The sequence below is a fragment of the Mesoplodon bidens genome, assembly GCF_964165515.1.
Source record: "Mesoplodon bidens genome assembly, chromosome: 7".
NCBI lineage: Eukaryota > Metazoa > Chordata > Mammalia > Artiodactyla > Ziphiidae > Mesoplodon > Mesoplodon bidens.
The window spans coordinates 43,169,262-43,182,338 of record NC_138164.1 but is presented as its reverse complement, the minus strand read 5'-3'; the positions used below and the strand labels follow the sequence as shown (position 1 = coordinate 43,182,338).

The 13,077-nt window shown below is 51.7% G+C and overlaps 2 protein-coding genes across 2 annotated transcripts in view; one reads left to right on the top strand and one right to left on the bottom strand.

Annotated features, from left to right (window-relative positions):
• The window catches only part of LOC308620772 (uncharacterized protein), a gene marked incomplete at its 5' end in the record, with an annotated part of 72,520 nt that extends 65,778 nt beyond the window's left edge, over nucleotides 1–6,742 (top strand). The window contains one exon of the mRNA XM_081240679.1: nucleotides 6,378–6,742. Within this exon, the coding sequence (XP_081096805.1) occupies nucleotides 6,378–6,404 (27 nt within the window). The 3' untranslated portion in view covers nucleotides 6,405–6,742. The remainder of the gene's footprint in view (nucleotides 1–6,377) is intronic.
• Nucleotides 6,743–7,042: 300 nt separating this feature from the next.
• Nucleotides 7,043–12,734, bottom strand: LOC308620771 (NUT family member 2G-like). The gene is made up of 4 exons (XM_081240678.1): nucleotides 11,957–12,734; nucleotides 10,890–11,001; nucleotides 8,394–8,426; nucleotides 7,043–7,873 (listed from the first exon to the last, which is right to left on the bottom strand). The coding sequence occupies exons 1-4, from the start codon at nucleotides 12,640–12,642 to the stop codon at nucleotides 7,082–7,084; spliced, it is 1,623 nt and encodes a 540-aa protein (XP_081096804.1). The 5' UTR covers nucleotides 12,643–12,734; the 3' UTR covers nucleotides 7,043–7,081.
• Between the last annotated feature and the right edge of the window lie 343 nt (nucleotides 12,735–13,077).

The window sequence follows — 13,077 nt, the reverse complement described above, 5'->3', positions numbered from 1 at the left end:
CCATAACAAATAAAATAGAAATTGTTTCAAGTCTTTGCAAATAAATTTAATACAGGGTATTAAGAACACCAGTGATGAAACTTCTGAGAAGTAAAGAAGGGCCACCTAGATAATGGAGTGATTAGTAGGAACAGGAATTTACTTGTACCCCTGTGCTGGAAAGGCAAAGTTAAGGAGAGGGTTGTAAAGGCGTCCAGGGCCAGGTTAAATGATCATCAATGTCAGACCATACCAGTTCTGTCTCATTGGAGTTGGAGCCGTGGAAGTTACACAGTTGCTGCTGGAGAATCTTCACAAAGTAGAGGAAGAAAGGGAGAAATCTCATAGCTTATCCCTAAACTCCCATATACCATCAGTTGCTTCTCTTTGGCTGCGCCTGATCAGAAGTAAGCTGCCTGTATGAGTCTGCTATCATGTGATAGAAAACAGATTCAAGAAGGAACAATGACTAAATTCAAGAAAAAGCGGTCCAAAACTAGTATTTTTGCTTGAATGTTGTGCAACAGTCTGTTTTCTGTATTTTTTCTAACTTTATTGAGATGTAATTGACATATAGCATTGTGTAAGTTTAAGGTGTACAACCTGTTGGTATGTTACATGTTGTGAAATGATTACCACAGCAGAGCTAGTTAACACACCTCCGTTACCTCGCATAAATACCATTTTTTTTGGTGAGAACATTTAAGATGTCTCTTAGCAACTTTCAAGTATATAATACAGTTCTGTTAACTGCAATCACCATGCTGTAGATTAGATTCCCAGAAATTCATGTGCTAACTGGATATTTTACCCTTTGGTCAACATCTCCCCATTTCCCCCAACCCCAACCCCTAGCAACAACCATTCTATTGTCTGTTTCTCTGGGTTTGGCTGTTTTAGAGTCTACAATTTAGTTACATCATACAGTATTTATTTTTCTCTCTCTGACTTATTTCACTCATCATAATGCCCCAAGGATCCATAAATGTTGTTGCAAGTGGCAGGATTTTCTTCTTTTTCATGGCTGAATAATATTCCATCTATGTACATACCACATCTTCTATATCCATTTATCCATGTATGGGCACTTTGGTTGTTTCCATCTCTCGGCAATTGTGAGTAATGCTGCAATGAACGTGCGAGTGCAGATATCTCTTTGAAATAGTGATTTCATTTTCTTTGGATATATATATACCCAAAGCAGGATTGCTAATGTATGGTAGTTTTCTTTTTAATTTTTTGAGGAGACTCCATATTGTTTACCATAGCGGCTGTACCAATTTACATTCCCACCAACAGTGCACAAGGGTTTCCTTTTCTGCATGCTTGTCAACATTTGTTACCTCTTAGTCTCTTTGAGGTGATATCTCGTTGTAGTTTTGATTTGCATTTCCCTGGTGATTAGTGATGTAGAGCATCTTTTCATGAACCTGTTGGTGATCTGGATGTCTTCATTGGAAAATTTTTTATTCAGTTCTTCTGCCCAAGTTTTAATTGAATTGTTTGAAAATCTATATCTATCTATATCTATATATAGATATAGATACAGATATAGCCATTGTATGAGTTCCTTATATATTTTGGATATTAACACCTTATCACGTACATGATTTGCAAATATTTTCTCCCATTCTGTAGCTTGCCCTTTCATTTTGTTGTTTATTTTTCTGTGTAGAAGCTTTTTAGGTTGATGTTATATAACAAGTTGTATAACAAGTTGTATATAACAAGTTATATAACAAGTTGTATTTCTCTTGGTGATTTTAAGATTCCCTTGTTATCTTTAACGTTGACATTTTAATTTTAATATTTCTTGGTATGGATCTCTTTAGGTTGATCTGCTTTGGAGCTCTCTGGGCTTCCTGTATCTGGATGTCTGTTTCTTTCCCCAGGTTAGGAATAGTTTTCAGATATTATTTCTACAAATGTTTTCTGCCCCCTTTTCTCTTCTCCTTCTGGAGTTTCTATAAGGTGAATTTTATTCCATTTGATGTGCCATAAATCCCTTAAGCTTTATTCATTATTTTCATTCTTTTTTCTTCCTTATTCTCTGATTGGATGAGTTCCTCTGACCTGTCTTTGAGTTCACCTATTCTTTCTTGTGCTTCATCTACTGTATTTCTAAGTTCAGTTATTGCATTCTCCAGTTCCGTGACTTCTATTTGGAACTTTCTTATATCTTCTGTTTCTTCATTGAAGTTCTCACTGTTTTCATCCATTTTCCTTCTGAGTTCAGTGAGCATTTTTATGACCATAACTTTGAACTCTTTATCAAGTAAATTACTTATGTTCATTTCATTAAGATTTTTTTCCTGAGGTTTTATTTTGTTCTTTTTTTGGAGTATAGTCCTCCCTTTCTTCATTTTGCTTGACTCTCTGTGTTGGTTTCTATGCATTAAGTGAAATAGCCACATCTCCCAGTCTTGAAGAGCTGTGTGACAGATGAACCTTGTCATTTAACCCCGTCTACTCTTGGTTGCCTCTCAAACCTTTGTGATTGTCTAAGCAGTTTATTTTTAATAGACCTGGCACACCATCCCAGCAGTTGAGGGTGTGCCAAGACAAATGAGCAACCCAAAGTGGAGGATCTCAGGCAGCACCTAGATTCAGGTTGATAGGAAGCCAGAAAACTTGGTAACAGCTTTTAAAGAATGCAAATGTATTTAGTCTTGTGAGATTGCAAGTGGAAGCCCTGCTGCGCCCCAGAAGCAAGCAATCTGAAGGTGTTCCCTGGGGAGCAGTCACAAGAAAACAGTGCTTCAGATAAGTGTACAAGCTCCATTCTGGGAGATACCAGTGAACTGTAGTAAGGCAGAGTGAGGGTGGAGAGATGGCACCCCCAGCCTACCTTCCCCGAGAGCACATCCGTAGCCTCTAGATGTGTGCTGAACCTGAAGCCTGCTCTTAAGTCTTGTCCCTACTAGCACATAGGCCTTTTTCTTGTAAAGGCTGGGGCTGTGTCTCAGTCTGATGTGTAGTGGTACATCCTGGGGGTGGTATCCTGCCAAGAACTGTCTCTCCAATTGTTACAGTCCCATGGGACCCAGAAAAGAAATCCCTCCTGGCCTCCAGAGCCAGGTGATCAAGGAGCATCCCCTGAGTGGAGGCCACAAAAATGGGATCTCCTGTCTTGGAGATTCTGGCTCTCTGGAGCACATCAGAAGGAAAGTGTGAAGATGATGCTTACTGGCTGAGTGAGGCGGTGGGAAGAGTGCAAAGATGACACCATTTGAATAAAGGGAAAGAGGGAAAAGAAAAAAAGAAAAGAAGAAAAGAAAAAATATATATATAGCAAGACAGAAGAAGAGCAGGGAAGAAGGAGCCAGCTGGCTGGAGCACAAAGCTGTCACCTGCAGGAAAGGAAAAATGGGAAAAAAGATGGCACCTTTCAGTTTTATGAAGGCAGAGAGAGAGCAGGAAGATGGCACCCGCCAGCCTCTGTCCCTGGGGAGTATTCCAGCAGGCCCCTGTTCCTCAGATTAATGCTTTAAAATTGGGAAGTGAGTCTCTTTCACAGAAAGTCAGAGTGCTTTTCAAAGGGCTGCTTCTACACTTGGCCCTGGGACAGGTGAGTCTGTGCACAGGCCCTTTAAGAGCTGTTCCTCAGTTCACCACAGCCCTGTGGGTCTCATGGGATGTGCCTTGTTGGTCTTCAAAGTCAGATGTTTTGAGGGTCTATCTCTCAGGTGCCAGCCTTAAAATTTGGAGTGCCCAATGTGGGGTCCATACTCTTCACCTCTCAGGAAGAAGCTCCAGGTTTTGAGTTCCTTCCTAATTGTGTGTCTCCACACCAAGGATGGGGTTTATGGCAAAATTGTGTCTCAGCCTTTACTACCTGTTTTGATGTGGTTTCCCTCTGGTTTTCCTGATGTGAAGGGGTTGCTCCACCATCTTTTAGTTTTCTTCAGAGGAAATTTTTCCATATGTAGCTGTAGCTTTGGTGTGTTTGTGGGAGGAGGTGGGTTCGGGATCTTCCTATGTTGCCATCTTGAACTGGAACCTATTTAATATGTTTTAAATTTTGGTTTTCAGTCGTTCAGTTTGTTACTAGTATATGGAAATCTGATCAATGTTGTGTATTAATGTGTATGTATTGATTTTATATTCTGAGATCCTGCTAAAGCAAGCTATTATAATTTATTATGAGTCTACTTATACCTTCCTTGGAATTTTCTATGTAGACAGTTATGTCATCTGTAAAGAATGACAGTTATATTTCTTCTTTTCTAATATGTATGCCTCTTTTTTCCTTTTCTTGCTGTACTACACTAACTAGCATCTAAAGTACTAAGTTGAAAACTAAGATAAGAGTGGACCTTCTAACCTTGTTTTGAACTCAGGGAAAAGCATTCATTCTTTCACCATTTCATGTGATGTTAGAAGTAGGTTTTCTGTAGAGGCTCTTTATTAGGTTGCGGTAGTGCCCTTCTATTCCTCGTGTCCTGAGCACTTTTCCTATGAAGGGGCGTTGACTCTCGTTCAGTGCCTGGTCTGTGTTCACTGGTGTAACAGCACGTGTTTCCTCTTTAGACTCAATCTGGTAGATTACACTGGGGAGTGGTCACCATTGAACAAGGCTTGCGTCCCTGGAATAAACGCCACTGGGTCATAGCCTGTTATTCACGTGGATGCTGATGGTAGGTATTCTTGTGGATTCCTTCTAGTAGGGTAAATTCTGGTTCCCCCAACACGTCCGTGTTTAACCCCTCCTATGACAATATGTGCACGTTACCTTGTATGGAAAAATGGACTTTGCAGCTGTGACTAAGTAAAAAATCTTGAGATGAAGAGATTATCCTAAATTTTCTGGGTGGGCTATATATAAACACAAAGAGCTGTATAGGAGGGACACAGGAAGAGTCAGAGTTGGAGAGACCATGTGATGAGGGAAGCAGAGATTAAAGTGATGCACTTTGAAGATGGAAGAAGGGACTAATTCCAAGGAATGCAGGCAGCCTCTAGAAGACAGAAAGGGAAAGGAAACAGATTCTCCTGTAGGGCTTCAAAAGGAACAAGCCCTGAGACACCTTGACTAATATCAGACTACTAAGCTGCAAAAACTTTCTTTCACAAAGGGTCAAGGAGGGCTGGGAGCACATATGTGCTGCCCACCTGGACAGAGGGGGACCTGTGAGGCTGACCTACAGATTCTGTGGAGGTGGAGAGACATGAGCCCCTTTCTTCTCCAAGCTCTTTGCAGGGTCCAGCAGAGAGTCATGCCACCTGTGGAAGCCTGCGGCCCCAGTTTTGCATGCTGGTGGTGTAGGGGTCATGTTCAGGGAATCTCTATTGTCCTAACACCTGCCTGGGTCCTGGGGAAGGAATCAGAAGTCAGAAGCAGGAGAAGAGCCTTTGGCCAGCAGGAAAGGGGGGGTGAGGCCCAGGGCAGGTCCATAAAAGATCAGAGCATCTCAGTGCTTTAGGAGGAAGGGGCTTCAGAGGTGGGCCAGCACAGGCTGTGACAGAGGCTAAGCGGACTGGGAGGGGAGGCACTTCTGGGAGACAGCGGGGGTCTACTCCCTGCCCCTCATTGTTTTCTCATCTCACTCTAATGAGGGGGTCATTTCCCCTGCTCTGATGATTCGAAGCCTCTGCCGACACCCACAGGACGGTGACGGAGGCCTCCACACTCCTCAGCATGGATCCCAGCTCCCACTCAGATCTGGGGCCACAGACACCTCTCCCACCCCCTGCCGCCCCTGTGAGCAAGCTGTTCTTGTGAAACGTGGTCATAGTTTGTTAGGAGGACCTGTTTCCTATGGGGATACAAACCAGTGTTGATACCAGTACACACACACGTCCAGCCATGGGTGCAAAGGGAAGGGACAGTAGCTCTGGGGTGTCTTTGCAGACCCGGAGGCCCCGGACGCCAGTCCCCACAGCCACATGTGTCCTCCTCCCTCAGTTGAACGAGATGCTGCTGCACAGAGATCCCACAAGTTCCACAAAGGGGCCCGACTGTCCTTTCCCTTATACACACCTTTTTTTTTTTTTTTTTTTTTTTTTTTTGCGGTAGGCGGGCCTCTCACTGTTGTGGCCTCTCCCCTTGCAGAGCACAGGCTCCGGATGCGCAGGCTCAGCAGCCATGGCCCACGGGCCCAGCCGCTCTGCGGCATGTGGGATCTTCCCAGACCGGGGCACGAACCCGTGTCCCCTGCATCGGCAGGCGGACTCTCAACCACTGCGCCACCAGGGAAGCCCTCTTATACACACCTTTAACGGGGGCCCCATGAATCTCCCCACACCCATTCCCCTTGTTGAATCCTCATTGGGATGAAGAGGTAGCTGCCTCCACCACTCTCCACATTGCAATAATCCCAGTGGAACTAGAGGATGCTCCCGCTACGATGAGGCAGACAGTCCTGTCCCCATGGCCAAGACTTTTCGTCTCTGGTCAGGCCACCCACACAGGAAACCCTGGATGAGCGGAGGGTCATCCCAGCGCCGTCGTCTGGCCACATGAGGAAAGCAGAGAGAAGCTCCATAATGACAAGGGCCGTCTCCAGGCTCCATCCTAGAAACTGGTGAGTGTCCAGAGGGCTGAAAGGCACAAGAGCAGCTCTGCCTCCCCAGAAGGTTCAGGGATGCAGAAGACGGTACAGATGCCCCAGAAGGGCCCTAGCCAAGCAGGCGTTAGAGAAGGGGCTGATGAGGGGGTCCCTGGGGAAAGTGAGAGCTGTGCGTTCCCAGGGGCAGCCTGAGGAGTCCTTGTCTATGTGGAGGAAAGGTGTGGCCACCTGTAGACCCAGAGCTCCTGTGACCTCCCTCATCCTTCCTTCCTCTCAGGATCGCTCTCTGTGGAGCAGCTCAACACCAACAAGATGACAGTGGCCTGAGAGCATTTCCCACGAAAACGATCTTGGTTCACAATTTACATACATCACTCCAAAGGTCCTGCTCCCACCCACACCTGGCCACACCCACCTCCCCCACCTCCCTAACCCCCCCACAATCCCGCTCCCCCTCCCCACCCTGGTGGTCCTGCCCCGCTCCCTTCCCCCCACATCATCCAGGATCAGCACTGGGAGGAGGAGAAGGAGCCCCTAGGCTCCCCAGGGGGCTGCCCTGGGGCCTCGCCCTGGAGGGCCGGCCCAGCTGAACCCTACTGGCTGCAGTGCTTCTTCCTCCTCTTCCCACGCTTCTTTGTGTCAAACGGGTCACGCTTTCTCTTTCTCAGCTGTGAGGGGCGAGCCAGCCCCAGAGCCAAGGCTGGCCTCCCAGAGACGCCGAGGCCAGCCCCGGGGATGGGCAGCTTCTCAGCAGCGGCTGGGCGTCCACACAGAGCCCGCTTCCTCGACTTGGGAGCGGCTGGTGGAGCTGGGCTGAGGCCTCTTCTCTGAGAGGAGGGGGACTGGGGAGCACTCTGGGCCCCCCAACCTCCAGAGGAAGCCAGGGCTGAGACATGCGCAGGACTGAGGGACATCCCGAAAGGCACCAGTATATGCTGAGAGTCTATGATGAAGACGCTTTGGAGCACCTCCTCGTTCTCACTGGACCCGTCCCTGGGCACTCGGGCCTCCCGAAGAGGAGAGGCCTTTCTGAGAACAGACGCATCCCTGGATCTCAGTAGAGGGCCGGTGCGCCTTTGACCCTGGGGAGGGGAGAGCCGTACGGGCCGGAATATAGAGAACTCCTGACGTCCTCCAGAGGGAACAAAGACTTCGGGCCTGCACAGGGCAGTGTCTGTTTGCATGAGCCTATGAAGAGCCTGAGAATCAATCTCTGGTGGGCAGGCTTCATCACTGACCCCTAGATGGGGGTCTTGGTCGTGCCTCTGGGCACCTTGGCCGGCGTCGGACTCAGAAGGACTTGAGGCCATTCCGGGTGCACTGTGACTCAGGGCTGCCCGCACACCGTCGTCCTCTTTCAAGGCCAGGAGTCGTTTCTGCACCAGCTGGTAGGAGGGAGGAGGACAGTGACGGCTCCACACACACGTGTGAGAGGAGGAGCACTGGGCAGTGGGACAATGGCCCTGTGGGGGAGGAGGGGATGGGCGACCCCAGGACTCGAATCCAAATACAGACACTGTGGCAGTCCGGCCATTCTCCTGCAACTGATTCCCAGCTTTGTGACCTTCCCTCCCCTCCCGGCTCCCTATCCTCTCCTTCCTTTCACCCTGCACTGCACCCACCCCAGAACGGGCCCTTCCCCATGCCAGGTGTCCCAGGCAGGGGAGGGATGGACAGCGCTATGTGGCCCTCCTGTTCTGGGGCCCTACCTCTCCCCTGTTCACTGGGGTCCCTCTGTGCTCTGGTCTTCCTGAGTGTCCCTTGTGTCCCCTGTTCTACCGGGGATCCCTCCCTCCTCTGGCTCCCCTGGGTCATCTGGATTCCCCTGTCCCCTGGATCACCTGGGGTCCCCCTCCCGTGGGGTCCCCTGGCTCCCTGAGTGTCCCTCTCCCTCCCCTGTCTCACTTCTTCGGGGGTGAGCCCTTCCTCCTGCTCCAGCTCCTTCTCTAGGGCCAAGAGATCCAGCTGTGGGTCTGGGGAAAGCAAATCTGCCAGGAATCCAGGGTGAATGACTGCCTCCACCTAGAACAGAAAGAAGAGGCTGTGAGCATCCTCGGCCAGGAGTGGCCTGTGAGACAAGAAGGCCAGGAGGGAAAGTGAAAAGCAGAGACCCACCCCACTCTCCTCCACAAGGCGGGGATGGTCAGCGCGCACACACACACACACATACACACACGCAAACATGCACATACACAGTCACACACAAAAGAGCACATATACAGAGGCACAAACACAGACACAAAGGCATACACACAGATAGACACAAACATATACACACAAACATCTGCGTAAACCTCCCCTAACACCAGGCTCAGGAACAAGGAGCTGAGCTTAAGTCCCAACGGCCTGAGCAGAACCCAGATCTTGGGTGCTGAGAGTTCCATGCCCTGGCATCTTGCAGACCCCAGTCTCCAGGCCTAGCCTACTTTGGTGACAAAGTCCTCCTGGGAACACAGCTTGTCGATATAGCTTAAGAGATCCGGGTCCGAGTAGGTGCCGTCCTCTTCCTGCTGCAGGTCATTTCCGTCCTCTCCCCATTCTGCATCTGAGTCGCCTGTGGCTGAGTGGACGGGCCCCACCAGCGCCTCCATGATGTCCATATACTCCCTCACAGCCTCAGGTGGAATGTCCTCGGGTGCCTTGGGCTCCGGGGGTCGCTGGGACCCGTGTGGCTTCGGGCGGGAGGGCTGGGCCCTGGGGCCGGACATCCTGGGAGCACAGGCTGCGGCAGAGCAGGAGGAAGGGAAGGAAGGTGAGGGGCTCCCGGTCCACCTCCTGACCACCGAGCGCACGCTGGTGAGGGCACTGTTGGGGGACATTGATGTGGGTGTGGGGGGGTCAGGACCACATGGAGCTTCATGCACAGTTGGAGGGGGGAGGTAAGGGGGCATCTAAGAGAGTCACATATAAGGAAGTGGGGAACCTCCAATTTTCCAGGGGTGTCCCCATCAAGCCCACTTCTTAGGCAGACTTTGTGTGCAGTCCTTTGACAGGGAGGCGTGAGAGAAGTTACAAGATTGACCAAGTCAATACCCCGTAGTAACAAAGGGCATCTGAGACCCCACCCCCCACCCCCCGCCTCGGTGGCTGTTTTGCTTGAAAGACCAATGCCCCTGTCTTGAAGGAAAATGATCCACATGGGAAGAGTGGCCAACCCTGGGCCCCTGTTACCTGTGCGTTCAACTCCAGTGGGAACCTGGGTGGCCGGCTGAAGGCCCACTTTCAGGGCTGGGGGCCCCCGAGGATCCAGCTTCGGTGGGGCTGGAGGAGGCAGGCCCTGCGCGCACTGCATCCACCGCAACTGCTGGATCTGCATCTCCTCCTCTGCCTCAAATTGCATGAACCTGGGGTGTGACGGAGGCACAGGCCATCCTGAGAAAATGGCCTGGGTTCTGGAGCCCAACAAAGGCAGCCAAGAATGAGGGATTGGGAGAGGATGTGCCTTGGGGCTGTCAAGGCCCTGTGAGGTGCTGTCCACAGCAGAGAGCTGCTCCTGGAACTGATACAAGATCTGGGACCCTTCCTGCCTCACCAGCACTGGAGAGCATTCAACAGCATAGAGCCAGGTCGCTGCATTGAACCAGGTCAACGGGACACGTGGCTGACCCAGGGGGCACCCTCCCCATGCCCCCCATCCAGAGCCACATGAAGGGCTGACAGCCAGAGGCTGGAACAGGCATGTGTTCCCCACAGGGGTCCTTGCCCAAATCCAGGACCCTGGGTTGGGACTGAGAGTTCTGGAACGTAGACCTGGAGACAGGGCTCAGGAGAGGCTGGACGATGTGGATGCTGAGCTTAGAGGACAGGCCTTCCTTTCCTCTGAGAGGTGCTTGTTTGTTTGGTTTTGTTTCTTAAGCCAAGGGGATTACCGTGGAGCAAACACTGGAAGGGCCAGAGACCCTTGGGCTGATGACAGCTGGCTTCCCCAGCCTCTTGAGGGATGCCAGGGTACCCACTCAGGCCACTTTTCGTGAGGAGAGGGGGTCCCAAATCTATGTCAGTGGCCGCCAGCCAGCCACCACTAAGGAAGCAGCAGGCTGGCGGGTGGAGCTCTTTCCCCAGCCCAGCCCATATGGCCGGAGTTGGACCCCTACTGGACTCACAGCTTCACCCTGCCCCGTCCTGAGACCTTCATGTGAGGGCAAGGGTAGGTCAAACTCAGGGGAGGGCAGAGCTCGTGGTGGAGGAAGGACAGAAGACCCAAACTCTCAAGGTGAGGGAGGGGTTTCTGGAGGACTGTAGGGCCTCTGGGCTGCGGGCCCCCTGTTCCAAGCGACAGCCCTTCTCCTTTGTCCTCTCTGATGAGCACCCCCACGGCCAGACCCTGCCCTCACCCACTCGCCTCACCCTCCACGCAGCCCCTGGGCCCAGGACGCTGACTCACTTTTGCGCCATCTCGTAGTAGATCATCCGGTCAGAGTTGCTAATGTGCTGCCATTCCTGCACGGCCCTGCACAGTCCCTCCTCCAGTGTCATGGTGGGCTTCAGGCGGGCCAGGGATCGAAGCGCTGGGCTGTAAGCACTCGGGGTTAGTCTCTGTGCCCAGCCCAGCCCCCACCTGCCTGACCCCACCCACCAATGTGGACCACACATCACTCAACACAGCATGACTGAGCAACAGGAGAGTGAGAGGCAGGTGTCTGGGAGAGCAGAGACAAGCCTTCCCGGCTACGGCTGTCACCGCCTCACACTCGAGGATGACCATCCACTCCCAGGCTAGAGCTGGGACACTGTGCCTTGGGGAGCTCTTTTCCTCTTCAAGGCTGCCTTTTCATAATAAAAATCACCATCATCAATGAGGCGTGGCATGTGCCAGGCAATCTGCTCACACTTCATAGATTAGCCCAAGGAGTCTTCTGCACGGTCCTCTGAAGGTGAAGTGTGATTGTCCCCTTTTTACGAGGGACCGCAGGTTTAGGATGGAAATGCCTGCCAGGCTCACAACTCTAGTGGGAGAGAGCCCATGCCCTTAGGAGAGCTCTCCCATCACCCTGTTCCTAGTGGAATTCTCCACATCAACAAAGTCGAGGCGTGCATGAAGCGCTCTCCTGGGCCCCGCGCTCCTCCCCCTTCTCCGAAGTGACCTCCCCCGGCCACGTACACTCAAGTGCTGTATGAAAGGAGACGTCAGCACAGGAGAGTGTGGCATCCACTCCTTGGCTCCTCAACTTACACCACGACCCTCTCTGACTGCAAGTCTTCAGGCCGTATTAGCAGGAGAATCATGGAAGAGCAAGCTGGCTAGACTCACAGAGGGGTGGGGTCAGTTGAGATAAGGCACATTTCAGTCATGATGTCATGGACTGGCAGGCTCGCCCGTATGACTGACAGTGTGCCTTCTCCTGGCGTGGACATCGCCCTCACACCTCGCTTCCAGTATCCCTAGAAACCTAACCTGCGAGTCCACCCCCAGTTCCTCTTTATCTAAGAGCTCCGATAAGCTCATGACCCCCTGAGCGTTCACTCACATGAGAAAGCAGGAAAGAGCTTCTGCATCAGGACTCTGGGGAAGGTGTCTCCGGGCCAGTGGCTTGAGGCGCTGCCACCGTCGGAAGTTACTGTACACGCTCTGGTGGTTAGAGCAGTCCTCCTGCGAGGCATAGGGCTGGTTGGTGTCCAGGCTGCCCTCCCTGGAAGTGCCATGTGGCCATGGCCCAGAGTTCACTGGGCGAATGTTAGGGGCCATCTGGGCAGCTGGTGGTGGAGCTTGAGGAGGAAAGCCTGGGGTCCAGCCTCGCTTGCCAGCCTGAGTAACTCCAACAGCTGGAGCAGTCACAATGGTCTCCATTGCAGGGGTTGCTAAGAATATGGGTGCAGGACATGCAGCACTCCCGCTGAGGGCCCCTGGAGCGCTCCAGTTGAGGGGGCCCTGAGGAACGATAAAGGTCTGAGTCTGGGGGGCCTGCACTGGCCTCCCTTGTGACCTGACTTGTACAGTGAAGTTGCAAGCCCCAGGGGCACTGGGGCCACAGCCACCATTAGCCACCAAAGGCATCCTGGGGAAAGCTGGCAGCCGCAGGCTGCTGCCAGGAGGGAATGCGGGGGTGATGAGAGGTGGCAGGTGCTGCTCCCAGGGTGGCCAGTGCTGGGCGCCAGGAATGGGTGGAGGAAAGGACACTGCCGTGAAAGTAGACAAGGAGGCACCGGGGTTCATGGTGACATCCGTTCCCAGCACTGCAGATGCTGTTGAGGCAAAGGAAAGGAGTGAATGGAGGAGGAGAATGGGCAAGTGGGACTGAGGCTTTCTGCGGCATCAGAGTGTAGATCTCCACAGATGAGAGACTCTTGGACAAGGGAAACTGCAGCGTGCAAATGTCTTCAAGTGATTTTCATGCCCTGACTTCCAGTTGAGAATTATTCCACTGGTGACCCCACGCCCATCCACCAAGCTCCCTGACCCCTGCCTGCCGAGAAGAAATTGCCTCAGCAAGCACTCACTTGGAGAGCCTCCCTAAGGCACACCCTGGCACCTAAGCCTCACAGGCTGTCTCCCAAGACCTGGAGCTGTGTGGACATCCGCTCTGTGAGAAATGCCCCTCAGCCGGCGTACTAGCAGGTGGGGCCTTCTGCAAGGTAAGTTCTAGGCCCC